The 26692-nt window shown below is 41.4% G+C and overlaps 2 protein-coding genes across 8 annotated transcripts; one reads left to right on the forward strand and one right to left on the reverse strand.

Annotated features, from left to right (window-relative positions):
• The first annotated feature begins 960 nt into the window (after positions 1–960).
• On the forward strand, positions 961–14056 carry slc18b1 (solute carrier family 18 member B1). 3 transcript variants are annotated; one of them, XM_061794813.1, is made up of 14 exons: positions 962–1172; positions 1464–1588; positions 5839–5934; positions 6032–6105; positions 6471–6618; positions 8024–8180; positions 8752–8990; positions 9056–9147; positions 10353–10448; positions 10535–10609; positions 11189–11282; positions 11508–11557; positions 11959–12058; positions 13536–14056. In XM_061794813.1, the coding sequence occupies exons 1-13, from the start codon at positions 1142–1144 to the stop codon at positions 12011–12013; spliced, it is 1332 nt and encodes a 443-aa protein (XP_061650797.1). In that variant the 5' UTR covers positions 962–1141; the 3' UTR covers positions 12014–12058; positions 13536–14056. The 3 variants fall into 3 exon arrangements, with proteins under 3 accessions (XP_061650798.1, XP_061650797.1, XP_061650796.1); XM_061794812.1 differs by lacking the exon at positions 13536–14056 and having other exon boundaries at positions 11959–12348; XM_061794814.1 differs by lacking the exons at positions 10353–10448; positions 10535–10609; positions 13536–14056 and having other exon boundaries at positions 961–1172; positions 11959–12348.
• On the reverse strand, positions 12298–25971 carry ahi1 (Abelson helper integration site 1). Of its 5 annotated transcripts, XM_061794802.1 has the most exons (24): positions 25412–25969; positions 24762–24868; positions 24039–24442; positions 23862–23932; positions 22933–23122; positions 21245–21437; positions 21045–21140; positions 20340–20525; positions 19934–20089; positions 19436–19568; positions 19235–19358; positions 18718–18947; positions 17882–17985; positions 17589–17707; positions 16988–17259; positions 16381–16544; positions 16250–16283; positions 15337–15365; positions 14788–14880; positions 14390–14434; positions 14142–14304; positions 13651–13691; positions 13161–13249; positions 12298–13004 (listed from the first exon to the last, which is right to left on the reverse strand). In XM_061794802.1, the coding sequence occupies exons 1-24, from the start codon at positions 25419–25421 to the stop codon at positions 12833–12835; spliced, it is 3225 nt and encodes a 1074-aa protein (XP_061650786.1). In that variant the 5' UTR covers positions 25422–25969; the 3' UTR covers positions 12298–12832. The 5 variants fall into 5 exon arrangements, with proteins under 5 accessions (XP_061650786.1, XP_061650787.1, XP_061650790.1 ...); XM_061794803.1 differs by lacking the exon at positions 20340–20525; XM_061794804.1 differs by lacking the exon at positions 13651–13691 and having other exon boundaries at positions 12867–13004; positions 25412–25970.
• Positions 25972–26692: the final 721 nt, after the last annotated feature.

The following is a 26692-nucleotide window of genomic DNA, read 5'->3' on the forward strand; positions in this document are numbered from 1 at the left end:
TACTTTTTTTTAGATTGTCTTAATTACTTTTACTTTATAATGATTGTATAGTATACATTTGTGTAATTAAATGTCACCAGAAAGAAAATCATATCGATGCTGAAGCTACACTTATTGCTAATATCTTTATATATATGAAAAATATTTTTTAAAATTCAAATATGTTTAAAAACTAGTAATGACCAAGGCAGTGTTGCAAATTTGGAAAAAAGAGGAAAATGTTCATGTGCTTGTTTTATTTTTTTTATGCTAGATTTCCATCCATCCATTCGCCAGCCAAATGCAGTTTACGTTAGAATTATTATTTTAATTAGTTTTTATGTCATTTTTTTTACATTTATGTATTTTCATTATTTATTCTATTTAAGCATTTAGTTTAAAATGTATTTTGTTTTAATATAATTGGTTATGTTTGATTTAGTTTCATAATTCGGTAATTTTAGCACCAATTTTTAAATGTATCCTTAATTCATTGTAATTCATTTATTATTTAACTTATTTGAATTACTTTATTTTCATAATGTATTGTTTTTTTAAATATTTTGTTAAATGTATTGTCATAATTGTTTCATATATTTTGAAAATGTGTTTTATTTTAGCATGTATTCCTTATGTATCTTATTTAATTCATAAAATGGATGTGTAAAATTTTGTTTATTTTAATGTATGTGTCTACTATATTTAATGTATTTTCACAATTTCTGTCATGATTTCAATAATTATAGAAAATGTACAATTTGATTTGATTTTCATAATTCAAAGTTACCACTTTAGAAATGCTCTAAGAAAAAAAATGCTCTATACTAAAAAGAAAAACGAATGAAATGACAACTGTCAGCCAAAAAGACAACTGAATTGAAACCAATACGTAATGTAAATGACCCTTTTTATTTTGATTTTTTTATGGATCCCACTTGGACACTTTTAACTTGAAATCAGCAGTACGCTTTAAGTTTGAAGGGCTTCCCGGAAGTAGCAGCTGAGTCTGTTTGCGCTTGACTCAGGAAGTCAAAGTAACCCAGGCGAATGTGGAGGCGCGTGCGTGCGCGAGTTTATTAATTAATGTCAGCCAAAGTCTCTTTTTCGCTTTTTTTAATACCGCAACACAAACACGCTGGAAGTCGTTAACTAAAGAACGAAAATGCAGCCCGAAGCGGACCTTCAGCTCCAAGGTCGGTCAGTATTTAATACGGCAATTTAATAAGGGGCAGCACGGTGGTAGCGTCATCGAAGAAGTCAAAAGTCGTATATTTTCAAGATTAAACTTGTACTACCAGAACAAAATTGGATATTTTTGAGAAAAAAAAAAGTTTGAATACCACAAGAATAATTTCATATATTTCCAATAAAGAAAGTTGTATAAGTTAACCGAGTATTATTGCATTATCTGTATGTATCGTTTTCATTTTGGAATATGTAGCTATATTGTAGTATGTTTTGATTTCGTTTGGGGGGAAAAAAAGAGGATTCGAGGGAGCCTCCTGTGAGGATGACAAAACAACAGACCCTCACCTTGATATCCATGGCGTCCGTCAACTTCAGCTCCATGATCTGCTACTCCATACTGGGACCTTTCTTCCCCGTAGAGGTACTTACAGTACATCAAGGCTCTTTTAACTTTCCTAACCCCAACCCAATAGAGTATGGCTCGCTCATCTGTTAACCCGTTGATGGCGCTGACAACACAGCCTTGCTTCACTTGCTGTCCGAACACACTGAATTCCACTACCAAATTAAAGTTGCAATCTTGTATACGTTCAAGAAAAAAAAGTTGAATATTTTTTGAGAAAAAAAAGTCAGATATTTTGAGATTTCAGTCGTAGGTTTTCGTGAATAAAAAGTCGGGTAGGCCTATTTACGAAATGCCGCAGAAGGTCAGATATTTTAAAAATTGAAGTCAGACATATTTTTGAGAAAAAGTCACATTTGACATTAAGTCGTATATTTTTGAGAGCAAAGTCGTATATATTTTTGAAAAAAAGTTGTATTTTCAAGAAAAAAAAAAAGTATTTGATGTAAAAAGTCAGATGTTTACGAGATACTGTAAAAATTCAGATATTTGTACCAAAGTCCTATATAGGTTTGAGAAAAAAAAAGTTGGATATTTAGAATTAAAGTTGTATATTTCTTAAGATAAAAAGTCATCTATATCCGAGATAAAAAGTGAGATATTAAAGGTCCCATATTCTGGCTATTTAGACCTCCATAGAGTGACTCTCGAACATGGACTTAGTACAAAAGTCTCAATTTCATTTCAAAAAACACCTTGGCTTTGTGATTGTCCAGAAAAGGCCCCTCTGAAAGCTACTTCTGTTTGACCCAGTTTGGTATCTGCTTTGCCCATATTTGGCTGAGACCGCCCCCTTTCCTCTGATTGGTTGCCTCCGTGTAGAAGACCCACTTGTGAGAGCACCCGTGTTTGCTATGTTGACAGCGCTGGCTCGGGAGCGGCGAGGTAGGCGGAGATCTTCGCTCGTGAGTTCGATAAGCTTGAGAAATTCGAATGACCTGATTTCAGTCCTCTCGGCAGAAGAACATCTGGAACTTGGGAATGAGTCTAGCCTCCACTACTCTTTCCCATAACTTCATTGTGTGGCTCATCAACTTTATTCCTCTATAGTTCCCACAGCTGGGCACCAGCACACTTTTCCTCCATTCCTCAGGCATCTTCTCACGCGCTAGAATTCTATTGAACAAGCTGCTCAGAAACTCCACAGCCACCTCTCCTAGATGCTTCCATACCTCCACAGGAATGTCATCAGGGCCAACTGCCTTTCCATTTTTCAGCCTCTTTAATGCCTTTCTCACTTCGCCCTTACTAATCATTGCCTCTTCCTGGTCCACCACACTTGCCTCTTCTACTCTCCCTTTTTCCTCATTCATCAACTCCTCGAAATATTCTTTCCATCTATGTAGCACACTGCTGACACCAGTCAACAGATTTCCATCTCTATCCTTAATCACCCAAACCTGCTGCACATCCTTCCCATCTCTATCCCTCTGTCTGGCCAGCCTGTATAGATCCCTTTCTCCTTCTTTAGCGTCCAACCTGCCATACATGTCATCATATGCCTCTTGTTTGGCCTTTGCCACCTCTACCTTCCCCCTATGTCGCATCTCAATGTATTACTTTCGCCTCTCCTCGGTCCTCTCAGTGTCCCATTTCTCCTTTGCTAACCTTTCTCCTTGTATGATTTCCTGTGCTGTGAGGTTCCACCACCAAGTCTCCTTCTCTCCTTTCCTGCCAGAAGATACACCAAGTACTCTCCTGCCTGCCTCTCTGATCACCTTGGCTGCAGCGGTCCAGTCTTCTTGGAAGTTCGTCCTGTCTCAGCTTCCACCGCATGGTTCTCTGCTCTGCCTTTGTCTTCCTAATTTTCCTCCCCACCACCAGAGTCATCTTACACACCACCATCCTATGCTGTCTAGCCACACTCTCCCCTACCACTACCTTAGAGTCGGTAACCTCCTTCAGATGACATCGTCTGCACAAGATGTAATCCACCTGCGTGCTTCTACCTCCACTCTTGTAGGTCACCCTATGTTCCTGCCTCTTCTGGAAAAAAGTGTCCACTCCAGCCATTTGCATCCTTTTTGCAACTTCTACCACCATCTGTCCCTCCAAGTTCCTTTCCTGGATGCCGTACTTACCCATCACTTCTTCATCACCCCTATTTCCTTCACCAACATGTCCATTACACTCTGCACCAATCACGACTCTCTCTCGGTCTGGGATGTTCAGAACTACCTGGTCTCCTGGACACACAATATATCAACCTTTCTCCTAATCATCATGTCAACCAACTCCTGAGATTTTCCTGTCATAGTCCCAACATTCAAAGTCCCCCACATTCAGTTCTAGGCTCTGTGCTTTCCTCTTCTCTTTCTGCCAAAGAACCCGCTTTCCACCTCTTCTTCGACTTCGACCCACAATAGCTGAATTTCCACCGGCGCCCTGCAGGTTGAGGGTGCCGGTGGCGGACGTCGTTAACCCGGGCCACGACCGATCCGGTATGGAATTCTTTGGACGAACGCTCATGTTTGTTTGGCAAAGTTTTAAGCCGGATGCCCTTCCTGACGCAACCCTCTGCATTTACCTGGGCTTGGGACCGGCCGACACTTTGCACTGGCTTGTGCCCCCCGTAGGGCTGCATTTTGGTTTGGCAAAATATGTCCCCGATAATGAAATCCTATATTTTCACCATTCAAGTCATATTTTTAAGAAAGTTGTATATTTTTTTAGAAAAAAAAGACATCTGTATTTGAGATTGTTAAAAAATTGTCATATACAGTTAATCATATTTGATAGGTAGTATAATTTGTTAATGTTATAAATATAAATGCTATTAATTTATTAATAAATATAAAAGTAAATGTTATTTGTATGTAACAAATGTAACATTTATTTTTTAAAATAAATACATTCTCCTTTTTAATGTTATTTATAATAATTAACCAATTATTTATGAATATAAAAAAATGTAAAATTATTACCCTATTCTTGTTGAATTTTGTCACTTGCGATTTTATTTAACGAGATATATCAATATGAAAAAGACAAATGCATTCAAATTCAGCAGTTTTAGGGGACAAAAACAGCTGAATTAATGCAAAAAATATTGCAGGCCTCTTGATCAAGTAGCTCCCCGGTGCCAATGAAGCGTCCGCTCCTTTCAGCGCTCAATGGAGCCCAACAAGCCTGGGGTAAACTAATCATCTGGAGAAAATTCCACAAAATTAAGCCCGAAAGCCATGATTGGCCAACATGGCCGCCGTTGTGACCCTGCGCAGGATGTGCGTGGCGTACTGTAAACACGGAGTAGATCCCTTGATGGCTGTGCAAATCAGTCATGTGGTCCTCGTGCTTGCGGGCCAATTAATAAACGTGAGAGGCGTAACAAAAGCTTCCCGTCGGCCTCCCAACTCGGTTGCTCTTTTCTGCTCCTCACTGGACAGCAAAACCTGGCAGGAGGTCAATTGGGCCTGCCTCGGACGCATGTCATTATTAACGGTGGTCTGTCGGTGCTTGTGTTTGTTTTCAAGCGGAAAAAGCTGTGATAGATGCATTCCACGTTACTAATAATATTAGGAATATGAAACATAACTAAACAAGTGACTTTTTACAAGTGATTTTTTTTAAATTAAAAATAAAATAGAATTAAAAACATTTTTTTTTTAAAAATCGCGTCAGTGTCTCTGAAGCCCAAATCAGTCGGTCTCACCCCAAAAAACAGTAAAACATTTTTGAAATGTGTTAAAGAAAATAGCACTCTAGAACACTGTACTTGTGGGTGCAATCATATATATATATATATATATATATATATTATATATTTTTTTTTTGGGAGAGGATAAAAGAATATATGCTTGTGAGTATTGCGATATTGTCTGTCTACATGTTGCGCCACATTTGTGTTCAGATAGCCATTGCTTAAAGGCTTATAAGTGATGGTTAGCATTAAGCTAGGGGGGCAAATTTGTTTGGTTGTTTTAAATACACTACGTGTAATTCGTATAGCAGTTAGTTAGTTCGTATAGTTTGATGGCAAACGTCAACTGTGAATCGCATTAAAGAGCTTGAGGCCTCTTTTTTTTATTTATTTATTTTTTTTTAATATAAATTCTTCACTAGTAAGCAGCCAAGTTGAGTTGGCTGCTGCCATACGGAATCTGAATCGTGAATTCCGAAAGAATCTTCCGTGTACATTTGTTGTAACGCAAGTAAGAATTGCTAAAACGATGATTGGAGATCGAGCTACAAATACATATTTCACACTCCGAATCACTTTTGGAATTGATTCCAATGACATTTGGTGCTGAATGAATGTTTGTGCCCAGGCAGAAAAGAAAGGCGCGTCCCAGACGGTGGTGGGCGTCATATTCGGCTGCTACGCTGTCAGCAATTTGATTGGCTCGTTGATCCTAGGCCGATATGTAAGTACAGGACATGTTGGTGTTTTTTTTTCCCCTCCATGTTATACATATGATTAGATGCACGTTTGATGCTTCTTCGTGTTCTTTTCTCTCTCAGATCGTGCAAATTGGCGCAAAGACGATGCTCATCGCGGGACTCTTTGTGTCGTCGGGCTGCACCATTCTCTTTGGGTGATGATCGCTTTTCAATCTGAATTCATATTGGTTTAAACCAGGCCTCCTCAAACCTTCATTTTTTTTTTTTTTTTTGATCATAATCTTAACACCATTTAAACATAGCTAGCATGTGTATCCCTAAATGCTAAATCCCTAAAAAGTAAGAATGTTAGAAATTTTTTTTAATTTTTTGTTTTTTTAGGGAAAAAAGATTAGGTTACGAAGACAACATCCCATTTCTTTTAAGTGTAGAATGTTTTTCCTAAATTTAAGTGCAATAAATTGATTGCAATTATTTTGCGGTCCCTCGGGGGTACCCGGACCTGATTTTTTGAGAACCACTGGTAAAAGGCCTGCTATCAATTGATTCCTCCCGGCAGGCTGCTGGACAGAGTTCCTGGCGGTCCTGTTTTCATCGCCTCGTGCATCATCGTGAGGTCGGTGGACGCGGTTGGCTTTGCCGGCGCCATGACTTCTTCTTTTGCCCTCTCGGCTAAAGTATTTCCAAACAACGTGGCGACTGTTTTGGTGAGTGTAGACGGCCCTTTGTCTTCGTCAGGCATGTTATTTACACAGCGCGATCACGAGCACTAACGTTTCAGAGCTGTCGTTGCTGGCAGCTGCCTTGGGAAACGCAAGAGAGTGCGAGCATGTAAGCGTTACCGTATGCGGTACTACGGTAGTCCAGCAAACCAGTTCGGTCTGATCAATAGTGAATCCGATATGGGGAAGTAGTCTCATCAAAGTTAGACGTCAGAGCGTTCAATTTATACTACAGCTTGTTTAGCCGGCAAACTAGTCGAGTCTGATCAATTGGGAATCAATCTTGAGTTTATTTGATATCTGAGGAAAAATAAATGGTAAATGGACTGCATTTATGTCGCACTTTATATACATCATCACAGTGCCCGAAGCGCTTTACAAAGCCTCACATTCATAAACCAATGGGCGACTGCTGCCGTGCGAGGCGCTGCCAGGCCCACTGGGAGCAAATTAGGGTTCAGCGTCTTGCCCGAGGACACTTCGACACGCGGACAGTCGTAGCAGGGATTCGAACGTGTTCCACCTACTGAGCCAAAGCCGCCCCAACATAATCCCATTGGTATCGCAAGACAAGTCCAGATCTGTGTGACGGACCACCAAGGACTCCACTAAAAGAGGTTAGATGAAGATCTGATATTGTATTTCAAAATAAAAGTCTCCGAAAACTAATAAACTACATTTTTTTTAATGCATCTCAAGATTCAAATGAACCTTTATTGGCAAGCTTTTATTTAGAAGGCGGCTAATGCCTCGTATGAACAAAATTAGGGGCGGCTGGCTCGACTGCTACTTTACGAGTGGAGGCTGGCTTGACGGGCGCTATATCCCTACTGGGGGCGGGCCTTTAGCGTCCTCCTTCACGCGCACCCTTCCCCCTTTTTTTTTTTTTTTTTTACGTCGTCATGCCGTCCTCAGCCACGGCAGGAAATGCTCCCAGTCAGTAAAGCGGAGCGCTCATCACACGACAACATTTATAGATTTTGGAAGTCGGTGCACAAATAAGGCACGCAGAGAAAATTTTGGGAGAAAATTTGGAGAAAATACGGTATTTTTATTAAATAATTGGTTCATTTATTTATTGAAGACAGAAAATAGTACAAACAAACTATTTTACATTTAACGTCGTCATTTAATGATTGGCTGATTTTAAATTAGCTATACACAATGAAGTAAAAGAAGGACAATGAACGTCTTCATTTATTGAAATACTTGTATATTTAAAAAAAAATTAAATAAAAAAAAAAAAAAAAAATATATATATATATATATATATATATTCCCATGAATGTCTTGCTTGAACAATTTTCCATACACATTTTAACATTAATAAGGTTGCACTGTCGTCTTCCTGGTGTTCCCACGTAAATGCCGAATTTCTCTTTCCCTCCAGGGAAGTTTGGAAGTGTTTACGGGTCTGGGCCTCATCCTGGGACCGCCGGTCGGAGGCTGGTTCTACCAGTCCTTCGGATACGAGGTTCCCTTCATGGTGCTCGGCTGCTTCCTGTTGATTATGGTGCCGCTCAACATCTACATTTTGCCCTCCATCGGTATAACACTTTAGCCGAGCCCATGTTACATTTGTTTTTAGTCTAGCTAGTAAACTAGTTAGGTCTGATCGGTATGGCAAGCGCAGCAAAGTTAGACCTGAGAGCAGGGCTGTCAAACTCATTTTTGTCGCGGGCCGTATCGCAGTTAAGTTTTCCCTCAGAGGGCCGTTATGACTGTGAAACCATAAAAATCTTTAATCGCCTCGTCATATTTACACATGAAATTTATGAACTAGTTTTGGAATCAGAAATCGAGGGTAATGGGTTTTTCAACTATTGTTCATGTTTGGTAACACAAAAATGCTTACGCTATCTCAACATTACCATTTATGACATATGACAATTAGAAATTTCGGTGCAGATTTGAACAAGAATCATGGAAGTTGACACACATGATTTGCCTTCGCGGGGCCACATAACATCAAGTGGCAGGCCGGATCTGCCCCTCGCGCCTTGAGTTTGACACCCATGCCTTATGTTCGTCAAACATTGTAAGGCTTCGATTTACACTTAGTCAGCAAGCTCGTTGGGTCTGATCAATAGGATCTCGTAATCGCCTCCTACTTCTCAGACGCCGTTTCCTCCAAGAGCTCCTTCTTCGGCCTTCTGAAAAACCTGCAAGTCATCCTGCTCTGCTACGTCATCTTCACCCTGAGCTCGGGTCTGGGCTTCCTGGACGCCACGTTGTCCCTGTACGCCGTAGAACAGTTCCAACTGTCCACCGGCTACGTGGGCCTGATCATGCTGGGTCTTTCCTTCCCGTACTCACTCGGCTCCCCGCTGATAGGCTTTTTCACGGATAAATACCCCGTGAGTATTAAAAGCCGTCTTTTCTCGCAAGTCGTCCTTTTTAAGCGTTCTTCCTTCCCTTTCAGGCAACCAGGATCTGGTTCATGGGGATCGGAGGCGTCGCCACGGCTGTCGGCTTCCTGTTGCTGGGGCCCGCCCCTTTCCTTAACATACCAAAGTACTTTGCTACCATGTGGAAACTCGACTCGCCTTTATTTTTAAAATGCGCTTTAAAAGTAACACAGATATGAATTAAATGAATTCCTCTTACAAACTCCAGTTAGGTGAGCAGCAGCAACATTTTGAGCTCATTGGAGACGTTTAAGGGAGAACTGGCTGGCTCCAAAATAAAGTGGATTACAATAATCCAGCCGAGATGTAATAAAGGCATGGATTATTGTTTCTTCATGCTGTTGTGCAAGATGGGGCGTAGATGCCCAGTACCCAAAATGCTGAAGCGCCATCTTTTCTGAGCGTGAATTACAATTTATAAGGTTTTCAAGACAGGCTTTGGGGTTTCAAAGTAGGGTTTTCTCCAGGGTTGGGCTTTTAAGTCAGGGGTTGTAACCTCGGTTAGAGTTTTAAACAACGGTTAAGGTTTCAAATTAGGATTAAGGCCGGTGTTAGGGTTTCAAGTCCGAGCCCCTTCATTCGTCCTTCCATGCTTCCTTCCTCCATTTATCCTTATCATCCATTCCTTTGTACCTTATGTCCTTCCTCCCTCGCCCCCTTCCTACCTCCCTAGTTCCCTTAAATGAAGTAGTGTGCCTTACCTACCTTTGGCCTACCCAGCATAAATACAGAATTATGGGGCCGATGCCCGGTAGGATACCTTCTCTGCTGGAAATGCTAACCACGCTACGAGCTATTGCAGCTAAAACATGAAAAGGCTAGTGTTCCTAGCGTGAATTCCGATTTAATGATTAATGATCTAATGATGATTAGATTACTTTGCCTTTGATCGCGATGACAAATTTGAGCTTTACTCGCATTAATGACGAAAAAATAAAAAAATCAACGAATTTGAACTCGCTTTGAACTCCTTCAAAAGTAGCAGCTGATTTGCGTATCTTGTTAGCCTTGTGGGCCTTAAGATCTACCCCCGCAAAGGAGGTTAAAACCCGCTGCCAAGCCGGATTATGCCAAGTCCACATGGCCTCGTTTGGTTCTTAAATTATGAAAACAAGTTACTGTTACAGCAGTGCCATTATATAAATGCAAGATTTCACTTAACCGTCGCGCGCTCCTCAAATGTACTACCTTTTGGACAAGATGTACTTGCGCAAACAAACTCTTCAATACTGCTGTTTATTAGTAATACGAGTGTACGTGTTTTAATCTAAGTGTATATGTGCGAATATAATCATGTATGTCCATTCTCAGGGAACTGTGGCTGCTGGTCATCATGCTGGGGCTAATCGGCTTTTCCCTGGCCATGACCGCCATACCCATATTCCCAGAGGTCATAAAGTGCGCCTAGTGAGTGCCTTGGGCATGACCTTTGCATTTTTGCACCCCAAAGGTCGAGAAATCGGTCTCATTGCCTCGGTCCCTCTTTCGTGCAGCGACAGCGGTTTCGAGGAGGGACTGAGCACTCTGGGAATGGTGTCGGGGTTGTTCGGAGCCGTGTGGTCCACCGGGTGAGTCTAGTCAGACTCGTCGGGTCTGATCAATAGGGGTGTCAGAAACCCAAGGTGCAGCCACCACGCAGACCTTTAAAAATCCGCATGATCGGTAGCAATCAATCATAAGGCTTCAGTATATAAAGTAGGGTGTTTAGCCAGCAAACGCATCGGGTTTGATCAAAGACAAATTCATGATGTATGGTCAGCGACAGCGTAGCAAACATTTCAGAACATTAAAAATTCACAAGGCTGCAATTTATACTGTCGAGCAGCCTGTTTAGCCAGCAAACTAGTCGGGTCTGATTAACAGGGAAATCTGTGATGGGAAAGCAGGGACTATGCAACACAGTTGGACGTCAGGGCATTAAACATTCACATTTGTAAGGGTTCAATTCTCCCAGCAGCCTGTTTAGCCAGGAAAGTAGTTGGGTTTGATCTCTAGGGAAAGCGTCATAGGGAAGCAGGGACCGACTACGCAACAGTGTTGGACGTCAAAAAACGTTCAAAAGCAACACGACGGGCAAATTTCATACAGCAGTCGGGACTGATCAAAAATGCCTTTGGGTAATAAGTGCCTTTGTGCCCCGTTTCCAGGATGTTTTACGGGCCCACCGTGGGCGGCGCCATTACGCAGCGTCTGAGCTTCGAGTGGGCAGCTGCCATCCAAGGAGGCCTGGCCTTCCTGGGTGTAAGTTGAATACATTTCACCTTTTGGTTTGGATTTTTACATTTTTGGTTTTTACAAACAGCGCCTCCCTTCAGTTCCGGCTCCATTCTAGCTTCTGAGCCCACCTTTAAAACAAATCAAATGATGGCTATCACCTGAGTGGATTTATAGGATTGAAGCGTACTTTGCACTTAGGGTGTGTAAAATGACGTCCCAATGGTTAATGATGTGTTGTGGTGTCCTCAGGCTTTCTTCCTGGTGCTCTATTACGTCTCGCATCCAGCAACGCGGCAAAGGTAAACAACCCGCCTCAACATTAACAATAGATTTGTATAGAAAGGGCCAAAAGTAGCTCTAAACCTGATTTTGAAATTAGATTTACCATTCACATGCATTTATTACAATGACATGTATTCAACAGTCTTCCTAAAGTCAATTTGAAAAGTGTTTACCTACCTTGGTAAATATAGTTCGGAAATATACCGTACCTCATGGTACATATTGTTCACTGAAGGGTTGCTCTCATATGTGAGAGAGTTCTATACTTCCCAACAAAAGTGGAAACTAAAAAGTCCAAGACAATATACAGCTTGTGGAATTGAAGTTCAAGACATGTTTCCCAATTAGGAAATCCCATCAACTGAATTAAATCATCAGAATTATTAGTTTGTGGTTGTTTTTTTTTTTCTCTCCCTAGGCTTCCAGACAAGAGGAGACATACTGGCGAAAGACTTCCACTCCTGGATGAATAAAACCCTTGTTGAATAGTTGCGTAACAATATTTCCATCGGAAGAAGGTAGTGTTTATCAGCAGATGAACGTCACATCGCACACACTAAATGTTCCGATTGTTCGGCACTAGCGTTATTATGTATGACTCAATGTGACAGAAACATTTCTAGGCAATGCATCTTGGGACTTAACAATAAATCTTGTACATATGTAAATGTTAAACGGTCAGCCGGCTTCATTATACGTGTATGTAAAGTAATGGTTTTTCAATGTTGGGGTAAAAGATGACAAGGCAACACAAATGTTGGTATAAAGTTCTATATTGCATGAAAATAAACTACATTTGTCACAATAATTCTTTGGCCCTGAAATGTATAAGTAATATGTACAGTGCAAGCTTCCAAGTGGTTCAATTTAGGACATCCAATTGTCAGGAAAGGGAACTTACTTCGTTCTCTAGCTGCTCAGTGCAATACAACTCATTCATTATCAATTACGTACACAAATTATTCATTTTACCAAGCAGATGCTAACAGCTAGCGTGAAAATCACTTGAGCGTTCCATTTCCTGTGTGTATATGTTATGTTAGTTGAATTACACGAAGGGGTTCGTGTCTCTTTACATGTTAAAAGTTCAAAGCAAGTTGCTTTAGATTATTTGCTATCAGGGAACTTGTGAAATTACAACGGATTGTGTCCCACTTTGGAGGTTGTACTGTATAGAAATTCAGTCCCTATAATAAATAACATCAAAATGTCAGACATTCTCAGATATTTTTATATAAAAAAAAATAATAAATACAATAAAGGTGATTGTCGTCTTTACAAAAACTTGACCATCATGGGTGGAGTCGCACAGCAACACCTGGCCTCCCAGTCGGTCTCTTCGGGAGGGGACGGCGAGCGGGTCGGCCCGACTCTGTTCTGACATCCGGGTCGGAAAATGTGGCCTGGGAAGACGCGGGTAGCGGTGGTGGGGGGAGGCTTTTCACTTTCTGTTTCTTTTTAAGTCTGTGCCAAAAGAGAAATGTACACATTTCATCTCTAATACATTGCTACCTTGATTTACTGGAGTTTCTGGAAATGCGAGCAACTACAACGAGAGCTCTTTCGAATAATCTGGATACATAATACAAAAGAAGGGAGACTTTAAAAAGCAATACGGACCTGGCTTCCGTCAACTCTGGCTCTGTGTCGGATAGGGTGGGTTCGGAGAGAAAGCGAAGTTCCCCGGAAGGAGTGATTGCAGTCGAAATCTTGGAAGTGCACAGGACGAAATGTTAAATTATAGTGTCAATTTATATATATATATATATAAAGCTTATTCAAGTTACTGTAAAAAGGGATTTGGTAACAAAAAAATACTTGCTCCATCTCTACATTATTATTGATTACATATGAAATTTTGGTCCAGATTTTAGTATGAATCATGGAAGTTCAGGCAAATCATTTGCTATTGCGGGCCACCTGTGGTCTGTACATTAGCGGAGTTCAAGTGAGACGATGATGGACGCCGCTGTCTTGTGGCTCTTCTACCTACAGCACTCTGACTTCTATAAAGACGCTACGAAGCCAGCAGCGGCTCGTTGAAAAGGATTTTGCAAGTGGCTGAACATAAACGGAACGTAGCAACAAGAAGACTGTGACGTCAGCTCACCCTCTCCACGCCCGCCGCCGCCGCCTCCTCGCTGGAGTCTCCTGCACGCGCAAAAACAGCTCAGTATACACCACCGCCAAAACTACTGGATACGTTTATTGCAGGGCATACGTTCCAGATCCACCCGCAATAGGATAAAATCCACCAAAAAATAAATAAAAATACTTTTATCTCTTCAAACAACGAAATTGCAAGCATAAAATGTATAGAAAATTTTGTACGTATTGTCTATGTTAGCTACACTGTGCATGTGCCTTTAAGAGGCGAGGCCCGGTGGCGTGTGACGCCAGCGAGTGTGTGAGTGACTGGGTGTGAGCTGTGGGTGACGGCAGCTCTTGTGTGAGTGCGCTCATTGTGCTAATGATTTGTATTGTTCTCCCGACGTTCAATAAACAGCTGAAAAGTGCATCGGAAACTGCGGCTCTTTTTTCCCCGTCTGCGCCACCACGAAGGCCGTTCGCTGTTGCAGGGGAACACTGCGCCCCACGTACTCTGATCGGCGACGTAAGCGACGAGAAAGTAGCCTTGTTGCCCGTCTGCCAGGCTTCCGAACCACCAGTTGTCGTTGTCCTTGTACAGCACGCGGATGGCGTCGCCGCGCCGCAGCGTCAGCTCGTCCGAGCGGTTGGCTTTGTAGTCGTACAGCGACACCACCTGGAGAAGAGGGCCACGTGGCGGGTGATCATCGCAGAACAAGACTCGCGTCCAATTAGTAGTAGTAGTCGCAGTGGCCACTTACCACATGTTGAGACGAGTCTGCCGGAGGATTGTAACTAGGAAGTGACTGCAGAATGACAAATATTGAATTTAGATGCCAAAGAGGCAGAGTAAGCGAGTTATTTAAAGGGGACATATTACATATCAGCGACACATGGATGTGACGTCAGCACCACAAGTTTAGAATTTCTCCATGTAAATCGTTAGTGAGATGCTAACGCGAAGCAGAGCGGCGGCGTACGAGTAGTAGCTGCTTGCAGCAGAGGTGTGGGCTGGACAAAAAAACGACTGAAAACTAAGCATGCCGCAGACATGTTATCAAGACACCTGTGAACTGTTTTAAATGTTCCATTCCAGACGCATCCACGATAGGTGAAAATCCACCGGTCTCCTTTAAAGTGTATGCGATGGCGTACTCACTGTCTGAAGCGTGAACGACGACGTGGCCTTTCGATGTGGCCCGACTGGACTGAAGCCGCCCAAGAGAGGAGGGAGGGAGGCATTGGATCTTATCTGAGGGTGGAAGGGAAGCATTAGCTCCCGAGAAAATCTTTCACATTTAGATAACACGCGTGACCTTGCTTGAGAGCCGGGATTGGATACTCCTCCCAGCAATCACGCACATGCAGTAAGCTCCAAAACAAGAGCTATATCAAAAGCATATGCATTTGTAAAAGTAATAACGCGCCGTTTAAGACAATGTTTAGTATTGTGTTGTCTGTGTGACACTGACTCTCGTAATTAAGTAGCCAAAATATCTGAAACATATCTCGGTAAGATCCAGTGCCGTTGTACACCACAGCAAACTGCTAAAATTATGTCGTTAAATTAATGCCGCTGACAGTGTCAATCACAACTGTGCATCCTCAATAAGATGGTGTGTACCTAATGAATTGGCCACTGAGTGTATATCAGAGCCTTCGGAACGGACTACGACAGAGGTTGGGCAGTACGAATGAAAATATGTACCGTGCTGATGTCAGAAAACAGGCTCCTACCTGTCACAAGACAGAACATGAGAAATTAGTTCATTGTTAAAATGATCAAAGTTATTCTTGTGATAGTAAATCAGAGGTTCAAAGCTTTTTGGGTCCAGGGAACCATTACAGGGGATAAATATTTCGAAGGACTCCCGCTCATAGTCCTAACACCAATTCAATATACCGACCACCCCTAAGAGCTATAGGAATTAAAAAGTTGCCAATTTTTTTTTTTTTTTTTTTTTTAGGAAAAGGAGTCAAAATTTTATTAGAATAAAGTGTATACACCCTAAAAAAAAAAAAGGCTTAATCTTTACAAGAACAAAGATTTATTTCGTTTCGGTAAAAAGTCTTAAGACTGTAAATCTTAAAAGTCTAGACTTGAGAATAGTCGTATTCTTTCAAGATAAAGTTGTAATATTGAAGTCAAAGTTTAACCAAGGAGGAAAGTGATATCTTACAATGTGAATTTATATATATATAAAAAAAAAACTATGTTTGTAATATTATGCCTTTTGTTCTGGAAAAGATGCCTTTATTCACTAAAAAAAACAAAAAACTACTACTACATTTTTGAGAAAACATGCTTTTATATAGGAATTTATTCCTATATAATTTAATTTAATCGTTCTAAAAGCAAAAAATACATAATTTATGCAGGGATGTCAGATTTATGTTATGATACGTCACTCGCTTGTAAATGGCCCAAAGCTGGTGTAGGGAGGAGTAATTGGTTTATTATGTTTGTTTTATTGGCACACCAGTTCTCACATTGAGGTACACGCTTGTTAAAATGATACGACACAATTGTATTGAAAATATGTGGACCCTCAAGCTACAACTCAAGGACCCCCAGGGGCCCGGGGACCCCAGTTTGAGAACAAACTTGAAGTAAACCGTACCTGGCTCAAAAGATGAAGACCTGCGATGTGGTTCCTTCAAAAAACAAACAAAACAAAACACAGTAGTACCATGACGTTAAAAGGTCTATAATGGGGGCGGGGGTGGTGGGGCGGATGTCGTGTATATTTACAAGGACAGAATCCATTTGCGCTTTAACTCGCTGCATTTTCAACGCCAGCCTGGTGGTCTGGCTCAACTGGTCCATGGAGACTGAGACCGGCGTGCTGTGGAGCTGGTCGGGCGTGTTCGACGCAGACCTAAGCTCCTTCGTGCGGCGCCCGTCCAACTGGGACACTGTGAAGGGAAATAGCTCGAGTGTGACTGCGTGTGGCTGTGGGGAAACAGAAAGTCGCAACCTGGCTAGGGCTGCAATAATGCCCCCCCCCCCCCCCCCCCCCCCGAGCGGAAACTATCCGTAGCTGTTCGCAAAGAAATTGATTCGTTTGCATAATGTTGTACTCTTTCCGTAATGCCCTAGAGTGCCACAAGATGGTGCAAAGGTTCTGGCTAATAAAAAAGTAGTAATTAGTGTCAAGGACGGATTGTATATTGAATATATTTTATTATGATTTATTACTTCAACAATGTAATAAATGGGAACTGAGAGAAATCTTTGCATGTTGTCATTTACTTTTTCTATAACCGAGGGGGTGAAAAAAATGATTAAAACCAGAAATCATGTTTTTGTGGAAAGAAATCGTCGATTTGAATTTAAGGGCATAGCGCGTTAGCCCTACCTTTGCGGTCGTGCAGGTAAATGTGCACGGGCTGGCTCTCCCCGAAGGCGCAGAAGGCCACCATGTTCTCGAGCGGGTGGAAGGAAACGCTGCACAGGGCCGAGCTGTAACAAAGCTCCGAGTACACGGCCACCTGGTCGCCGGTTTCCGCGTTCCAAACGTACGCCATTCCGTCCTCGCTGCCGGAGAAGATAAAGCTGCCGCAAGGCGTGAAGGTGCTGGAGATCCTCTCTCGCCGGTTGGTGGCTCCCGTGTACTTTTTCATCGTCATACTGAAACAAACAAATATTACGGTCATGAGGATGTCAGGCCTGACTAGTTGGCTGTCTAAATGGGCTGCAGAGGAATCTATATGCAAACCAAGAGTACAACAATTTCAACAACATGCAATGATAATGTGACAGTGTTCATATTTTTCAACAGGTAAACTGGAGTGACTTATTTGAATATATTCTAAATATTATGGTGTCTCTTTTTTTAGTTCTCCATTTAGACAAGTGATGTAATACAATATATATATATATATATATATTTGAATCTCGAAGAGCAATATAGGGTGCCCTAATGAACCTTAAGGATGAACTGCAGTCTGCAGTCTTACATTCTCAGATCCAAGGTCCTGAGGACGTGGTCTTTGGCATGAATGAGGAGGCAGCGCCCGTTTGGATGGACCTGCAGCATGTTGATGGGGACCCCCTTGAGGTCCGCTTCAGTGTGAATCTGGAAGGAGACAACATGAAGCGTTTGATGCAAACCTTTATCCTCACTAAACTGAAGTTAGGGCTGGGTGAGTGATTCATGGATTTTTTTTTTTTTTTTAACCAGGTACTGTAGTTCAAAACCCATCACCGCTGACATGCATTGCTAACACTAACAACATGGCTAGGTAAGTACCTTCTCCACACACCAGTGACGCCAAGGCTGCTGCTCGCCATCTCTTACTGAGGTCTTCCACATGATGACACTTCCCGTGTTGTCTGCCGAGAACATCCTGTGTCCTGACATTTTGCAAAAATCAACATCATTCAGGGTCCAAGCCAAACGTAGTCCAATACACCATTTCATAATGTTTGTAAACAACGGGCTCCAGGGAATTGATTGACTCCTGCTGACTGGTACTGAAACAATGACAAAAAAAAAAATTGCTTCTTTTTCCAATTTCCTAAAAAAAAAATGTATCCAGCAGAATTTGTGATTAAGAAGGATTAACCAAGTGGATATGTTATAAATAGTACAGAAAAGACTGTGGCATAGGAGCTATTTTTAAAGAGACACCTCCATCATCGGGTTTGTGGAAGACATTTTCTCACAGGTATGTATAAAATGTTTTTTTTGTCTTTGAGTAATTGTGCAAAACCCAACGGCTAGCCTGCTAGTACACGACAGCGCACCATCCATTTCAGCTTCAAAAGAGCACATGTAATTATGATGAGCATGTTAACTACTCTATGTCCAGCACATGGAATTTTTAATCAACTTACCTGTTGAAATTTAAATCACGGCCGGCGTTTTGTCTCCCTTTCAAGCAATTTACCTTGCGTAACACCATCTTTTCGACTCGCACTTCCATAATTTAAACTATGGCGATACAGAAGGTTAAAATCATCACTTAAGCCATTTGCTGTCTTTTTTCAATGACATAGAAGGGCTTGTTTTCTCGTGGCGCCATTGGCGAAAGCTAAGGCTTATGCCACCCGGACGTAAATGTGACATTCTGAAATGTCCCGTACCTTCTGCGTCAAAACAAATGGTGTTGATGAAACCGCCGTGGGACTCGAACTCGCGCATGAGCAGGCCGTTGATGTCATCAACATCCAGCCGCCACGTTCGGACCACGCAGTCGTAGCCGCCGCTGACCACCAGGTGCTGTGCCGCCGGGTGGTACTGGGCAGAGTACACGAATGACGGGTGCGGCAGAACCTTCCGTGCGGTTGGGAGGAAGTGCTCCACATCCCACTCCCTGAAAAACAGGTCAAAGTGCAAAGGTGTATTATTGGGTCAAGTCTAAAGTTTGATTGCATAGTGGCCTTCCCTCTTATACTGTAGACATTGTTTGAATTAGTTGTCAGCTGTGTTGTCCTTTTGAAAAATAAATAAAAACAGACCCCCTCACCTCACATAACATTTTCTCAAATAGCGGTGCTCACTCTAATAAATGCCATGCTTCAATTAATTGCCGTTATACATAGTGGTTGGGTGCGTTGCCCATTTGAACTTGTTCACACAAGTGAAGGTTACGAATCGCACCTGACGGTTCCGTCGGAGGAGACGGACAAAAGACGTCTGTCGTCAGCGGACCAGCACAGTTCGTAGACAATTTTAAGATGGCCGCTGAAGGCAGCCAAAGGTTTCCCAGAGGGAATCTCAAACACTGCAACGCAAATGATCTTTATATTAGTGACGATTTGTGTTAACAGAAGGGAGGTTCAGCTGAGAGATGCCACTCACCTACAACAGGGAACAAATCTCTGTCAGCACACGCGGCGGCGAGAAGCGTCCCGGCGTGAGAGAAGAGCACCGTCAAGCAACCCATTTGACCTCCACGGAACGCCAGCATGGGCTTGTTGGGAATCCGACACACCTTTCAAATGAATTTTGAAGTTATCTTCATTCAAAAACTGTGCTTTTCTTTAAAAAAAAAAAAAAAAAGGACATTTTTAATGGACTCCAAACTTTGGATTGGTAGTGTATGAAATTATCTATGAATCACAGAGTCAAAAACATTAAATGGCATTTTTTACTATTAATATTAGTGTTTTGGGATCATTATAATCCCAGTTTTGGGATTATATTTAGGATTTAAAACTATTAATATAGGCAATTTAAAAAAAAACAACCCAAACATTCATTTTTATTTGCTCCTTTCACAAACGTTTGCTATTCGCAGCAGGTATTGGTCCCAAAGCACCACAAAGTGTGAGGGTCCACTGCATTATTGACACCCACCTGGCCGGGAAGTCTACTCCACTTCAACGCCGGAGGACACTTCTCTTCCCCATGTGGCGTGGAGGTCCTCTTGGTGGCGCCGTCCTGCAGCTCGCTGTAGGAGGTGCTGCCTCGCTCCTCCTGCAGCGCCATCATGGAACGCATGCTCGGGTCCACCTGCATTTATTTCAAAACAATAACCACATGTTGTGTGTTTATATCTTCAATTTTGATTCATTTCTAACACTCATACTTAAACTGAATTGTACATAGGAATGCATGATCATCTATGATCATAACGTATAGTTAAAGGGGATGTTTATTTACTTATATATATTTACCCCTACAAATTGTTTGCCGTCTAATTGAGGGATGTGTTTATTTTTTTCATAAGTGGACGAAAAGCTATTTTTTTCTTCTTACGTACGTGCTGAGGTAGCTTGATGCCTTTCACGGTAACGTAGAGGGTGGATGCGTATTTGACGCGCGAGTAATGCCGCCACCACTCCACCACCTCGATGGTGTGAGGCTGCCTCTTGGCCCAAGTGGGCGGGCAGTAGAGCTGTAGGCGGATTTTGCTTCCGGTGTTCAGTACGCCATTGGCGCCGACTGGCTGAAAGAATAAAATAAAATAAAATAAAATAAAATAAAATAAAATAAAATAAAATAAAATAAAATAAAATAAAATAAAATAAAATAAAATAAAATAAAATAAAATAAAATAAAATAAAATAAAATAAAATAAAATAAAATAAAATAAAATAAAATAAAATAAAATAAAATAAAATAAAATAAAATAAAATAAAATAAAATAAAATAAAATAAAATAAAATAAAATAAAATAAAATAAAATAAAATAAAATAAAATAAAATAAAATAGGCATTCTGTATTTTATTTTCACAATTAAAAGCAGGGTGGGCAAACTTTTGTGCTCAAGGACCACATTTTATTTTTAAAACAGATTCTCAATTGTAAATGAGGTAAAAAAAAAAAAAAAAAAAGTAAAATAAATAATAAATATAATAACACACTTGGTTAGGCACACACTCTGGAGAGCCAGCTATTTGTATACAACTAATTCAAAATCAATTTTCCATGACGGGTCCCCTTTAAATAGCAAAAAGCAAATACCTTCAGGAAGGCCCATGCAATCTTTCTGAATCCTCGTTCATGTTTCTCAACATCAACGTTGGCTTTGGCTTCCTCCATAGTTAGAAAGTCCAAGATCTTTGAAGGAAGGAAGGCAACCACTTAACGACACATTTAAAAAAGGCTCTGAAGTTTTACGAATGGGAGTCTTCTATGTGTGTGTGTGTGTGTCTGTGTGTCACCTCAAAGAAGAGGACCACTCGGGGGCTTTCGGGGTCCCGCCCGACAAAGTGTGCGAAGGGCTCGTTGAAGATGATCTGTTCCTTCCACTCGGGTACGACTGACTTGTTCTTCTTGAAGTCAAACGGCTGCGTCATGATGGGCAGGATGTGGTCCACGCCGTCTTGCTCGTAAAACGACGACACGGGACGATGGCTGAAGTGCAAGCATACAAGTGTTATATTTTATCAGCGTTAAAAGTTCTTGCAAAGTAAAAATATGTCCTGTATATTTGACACACCACAGACAAATGTTGTAATGAAAAATATGTGTATGAAAAATCAAGCCATTCTCTCCGCTCTCAAATGCTGTGGGCGTGTACTCTGAATGTGTGAAACCACGCCCCGCTGAAAATAGATGCTACTTCATCAAGCAACTTTCTTATGCCTACACATCCTGACATGCTTGAGACATGAAAATATACCCGCTTAATCCCTCCGGTGGCTGGAATACCTCCCACCGTGAGAGGCGCTAGGCATCAGCGAGCACGTGAGCTAAAAAGCCTTCCAGGGATCCTCTTAGCCAGAGGAAAGGCAGTAGGCAGGTCCGGGACTTTAAATAACGACACTGAGCTGTTCTGTAAATTGTAGCACACAAGGAAGATGCATTTTCGGTATGCCGGCATAGCTAGCTAGCTCGCTCACTGCACGCCGAAGTGGGAGAAAAGGGCCGAGCAAGCGTGTCAATGGTCGCTGTTTTAGCCAAGTCCAAAAAATGTGATAAACTGAAATGGTGAAAAACAATTTAATGCTACATCTCTGCAATTCAGTATTACCTAGTTCTCAGTCTTTGCACATTTTCAGTAATCATCTTCAAACGTGTAATGCATTTCGAAACAAATCTAGGATTTCACGTCACGGGGTCATTGATATAAAATGCGTCTGGAAAGTATTCACAGCACTTGTTTCACATTTTGTCATTTACACACTGATTCTTATATGGATTCAACTCTTCTCAAAATACTACACACAACACACCCCATAAAAAAATAAACATTTTAAAAAATTACATGGACATAACGCAAGTATTCACAGCCTTTGCCATGTAGCTCAATGCTGAGCCCAGCTGGGTACATCCTGATCCCAATGGCCATCCTTGAGATGTTTCTTCAGCTTAATTGGAGACCACCTGTGGTACATTCAGTTGACTGGACATGATTTGGAAATGCACACACCTGTCTAAAGAAGGTTTGATTTTGAATGAATCTGCAAAAACCTGGCCAGAGCATACTGCAGATCTGAAAAATGGCTGTTCACCAACGCCGCCCGTCCAAATTGATGGAGCTTGAGAGATGTTGCAAAGAGGAATGCGCCAAACAGGCCAAATGTAGGTGTGCCAACTTTGTGGCAACATATTCAAAAAGGCTGTAATTGTTGCCAAAGTGCATTCAAAAAGTATTGAGTAAAGGCCGTGACTACTTACACACATACTATTTCTTATTTTTGACATTTTTAATAGAGCTGCAAAAACAGCAAAGTAACATTTTCCATGTTGTCTTTGTGGGGGTGTTGGGTGTAAAATTTTGAAGGGGGAAAAAAAAGAATCTATTCCAGTTTGAAAAAAGGCTGTAAAATGTGGAAAAAGTGAAGCAGGCACTGTGAATACTTTCCAGATGCACTGTATATCTGAACTAAATTGGAGCCCGTTTCACCTGTCTTGCTTCTTGAAGCACTGTCCCGTGACGTCATCCACCACGTGGACCTTCACCATTGGATGCGAGATGCGCAGGTCCGTCTTGAGGCCGTCCGTTCGATGCACGTACACCCCCAGCACCAGACCGTCGTTTTCATCGGAGACGACGGGCTTCTTCTGCACCGCACTGATGCTCCCGTCCTCCAGTGCTGAAAACATCGGTCGGAATTACGGCATCAGTGGCCAAAACATTACGTAGACGACCTGGTGAGATACAAAAGGTCTGTCTTTACGAAAAGATAACTCGGGTGGTAGATGCAGTAATGAATGTATCCCACTGTAATGGGATTCTCTCTATATGAGTAGACAATGATGACGGGTTGCATGGTGGGTCATTTACACCAAAATTAAATATTGTAAATACTGGATAATATAAAACAAAGGAACAAACAAATCAAAATGTGAAAATGAAATTGTGACATTTCATATTTTGTAATTGTACTCAAGCTATTTAATAATTTTGTGATCAATTATTTCAGCGCTCATGGGTGTATTTAATTACATTGTTAATGACTGAATGTTGTATGCATTTTCATTTATTGGTATTTATTTTAATAAGATTTGCAAATATTTAATGGAATATTTATTTATTTTTTGACATTTGTATTTTTTGGGTTTTTTTTGTACCGTTGGTCCTCATTTGGTTCATGGGGAAGCTGGAGCCTATTCCGGGTGACTTGGAACCAGAGATGGGGGTAGTACCCTGGACCTTTCGCCAGGTATTCACAGGGCGCATATAGAAAAAGAAGCATTCACGCTCACATTCACACCCATGCTCAACCGCGAATCTTCAATAAAGCTGGAGAACACGCAAACAAACTCCATAGAGGAAGGCTGGAGCCCAAATTCAAACCCCGAACGCTCTATAATATAAAACGTATTATTTACTTGACTTTTTCTTCTTATTCTTCTTCCTGTCTTTGGAGTCATTTTCCACATCACTGTGCGGGTCATGATACCTGATGTAAAGAAGCTCAATCAATAAATAAATCAAAAGGAAATATCCAAAACAATATGAAATATTAAAATAGCAATGTAAATCAAAATAAGGCAAGAAAAACTCACCCAACGTCCGATTCGGTGGTGGCAGATTTCAGCTTCTTCTTTTTCTTCTTCCCTACGTCCTCACGTACTAGTGTCTCTTCGTCTTGTGGCACCATCTGCTGCTGGTACTCCCGCAGCAGCTCGTCATCATCCTTGTCGTCGTCTCCCTTGGTGTCATCTTTCCGTTTTCCCTTCTTACTCCTGCGTCTCGCTTCCTTGGGTAAGCCATCCGCTTCCGAACCAGCGGCTTCGTCGGGCAGAGGCCGGCCGGGAAGCTCCCTCTTACTCTTCCGCTTGACTTTTGATGGCTGAGTGTCCTCTTGGTTTACGCCGTTGTTGACTTTTTTGGCAGTTTCCAGATGATGCGTAGTGTCGTCATCGGACTCCCCGTCCTTCTTGAGACGGAGGGTCTTAAGAGTCTGAATCTGAAGAGAAGGAAAATCATTTGTCCAACATTTTCTGGGAGAATACTATTAATATAAGCAGTTACAAACAGTTTTAAGGGGACATCTGTTACTCACAGATTTTCAATATTCGTGTCAGGGCTTGATCTCCAACCCCCGTATACCAAATGTTGTCACTCATTATCAAAGTTGCTGTTTTGTCATATTAAGGAGGTTAACTTCTTTTTAACAATTGTATGACAATTACTGGAGGTCGACCAGCAAGTTTGCATTCTATAACATGCAAACTAGGTTGTATTATGAGGCAACAGCAGTCAAATCCAACAGAATAATGACATACCACAATGCTCTCTTTGCTTTCTTGGTTTTTCTTCTTGGACTTTTTCTTATTTGGCTTATCAAACGTCTCGTCCAATCCGTCCTGGGTGTTTGTCCAGGTACTCTCACCTGTAATGTAATTGGAGCAAGTGGACAACATCAACATTGTAATGCAGACTAAATGACTCCACGTACAAATAGACTGGCTGACACGTTATCAGGTTACTAGGCAACAGAAAATTCTAGCATGCTAATATGCATTCAAATCTCTTAGGAGTGTGTACAGCACCTTGTTGAATGTACGCCTTCAAAAATCTGGCCAGTTTAAACCAGCGTATTTCAAACCTTAGTGTAAAAAAGTATTCCAGAAACCAACTAACAATATAAACTGTATCCAAAGATCCAAAGGGGGAACCCCAACCATAGTCCACACATGTAGACACAGCTTTGAGTGCTGAACCGTAGCTGTAAACACTCATAATTTTTTATATATACATATACATACATATATATATATATATATATATGAGAGAGAGAGAGAGAGAGAGAGAGAGAACGTGTGACGTCATGGTGAAAAGTACGACCTGACCAATGTATAGCTACGCTGCTATTACACTTGGAAATAAAATAAATTTGGGAAATTTGGGGGTGCCCCCAAAAATCCAAACTTACCTACAGGCATCACCGAAGTCTGTCATTTAGCTAGCTACGTTAGCGTGCTAACGGTAGCTTAGCAAATAAAAGCCGGGAGCGACGTCATACGTAGGGTCAAAAGCTTGCCCTTTTTGACGCTCAAACGACCTCCTGGTGAACTCTGGCCCTGCTGACGTCTAAAGACGGTCAAAAATACACTGAACGCTAAGCTCACCACAACAAAACGCGTTGGGAAGGTAATTAACTGAGTGAGTCTTGCGTTTAGTCTAATTAATCACTGTATTTACAACACCGTGCACCGTCAACAAACTACAACTTAGGAAATGGGTGTTTTAAAGGACACATGTGATTTCGGCCGGCTCCGAGGCTGTTCCGCTTATCCCATCCACGCACACTTCCACGCAGCTTCGTATCTGTTTTATCGGCGCAACTTTCGGGTACTTTCCCCCAACTCCGTGTGATTTATTCGGCCAAAAGTAGCGCGACAACATTAAAAACACTCCAGCGTTGACATGGCTGCGGGAGAGACGCGTTCCTTTTCTTCTTCGTCTTCTGCTTCCGCATCCTCGTCATCTTCTTTGTGCTACTGCCCCCAGCAGGACAGAAATGGGACTAGACGTCTACCGTCATTCAAAACCTTTTTTTAATTATTATTATTTTTAATTGTGAGAAGGAAATATGACAGAAAAAGCAATTAAAACTGTTGATTTATGTTCTTCATTCAATGGTTGTATTTAAAATCCCCCTGGCTCCTCTTTTGTACAATTTTATGTATTATCGACGATACTGTCTGTTTTTGTTTGTTTGTAAATTGAATATGTTCAATAAAGATTTTTTTTTGTTTGATAGCAAGAATTTAGTGTTAAAAAAAAATACAAATCGCGCCTTGGGTCCTGAAAGTCTTCTTCTTCGTCTCTTTCTCTCATCCTCGTCTTTTTCTCTGTGCCACTGTCCCCAGCAGGACAGAAATGCAACTACAAGTCTACCAACACAAGCTAACGAGCTATTATCATGATATATGATTATTATCATCGGCGCTGTCAAAGATTTATTCATTTAACAATTGACTCAACATATAGGTATCTGTTTAAAAGTGTTTAGTACTCTGTTTTTACCTGTTTTGATCTATGAACTCACTTGTAACTAATGCATAATTAGTGTTACGATAGGTTTGGATGATGACGGTATGAATTTGACTGTAATAATCGTACCAGTTTATTTATTTGTTTTTATTGGGTTTGAAGGTTGAAGGATGGTAAAGCAGCGGTAATATTCATATTACATACAATATTGGCAGGC

Source organism: Phyllopteryx taeniolatus, chromosome 13 (assembly GCF_024500385.1).
Source record: "Phyllopteryx taeniolatus isolate TA_2022b chromosome 13, UOR_Ptae_1.2, whole genome shotgun sequence".
Classification (NCBI taxonomy): domain Eukaryota; kingdom Metazoa; phylum Chordata; class Actinopteri; order Syngnathiformes; family Syngnathidae; genus Phyllopteryx; species Phyllopteryx taeniolatus.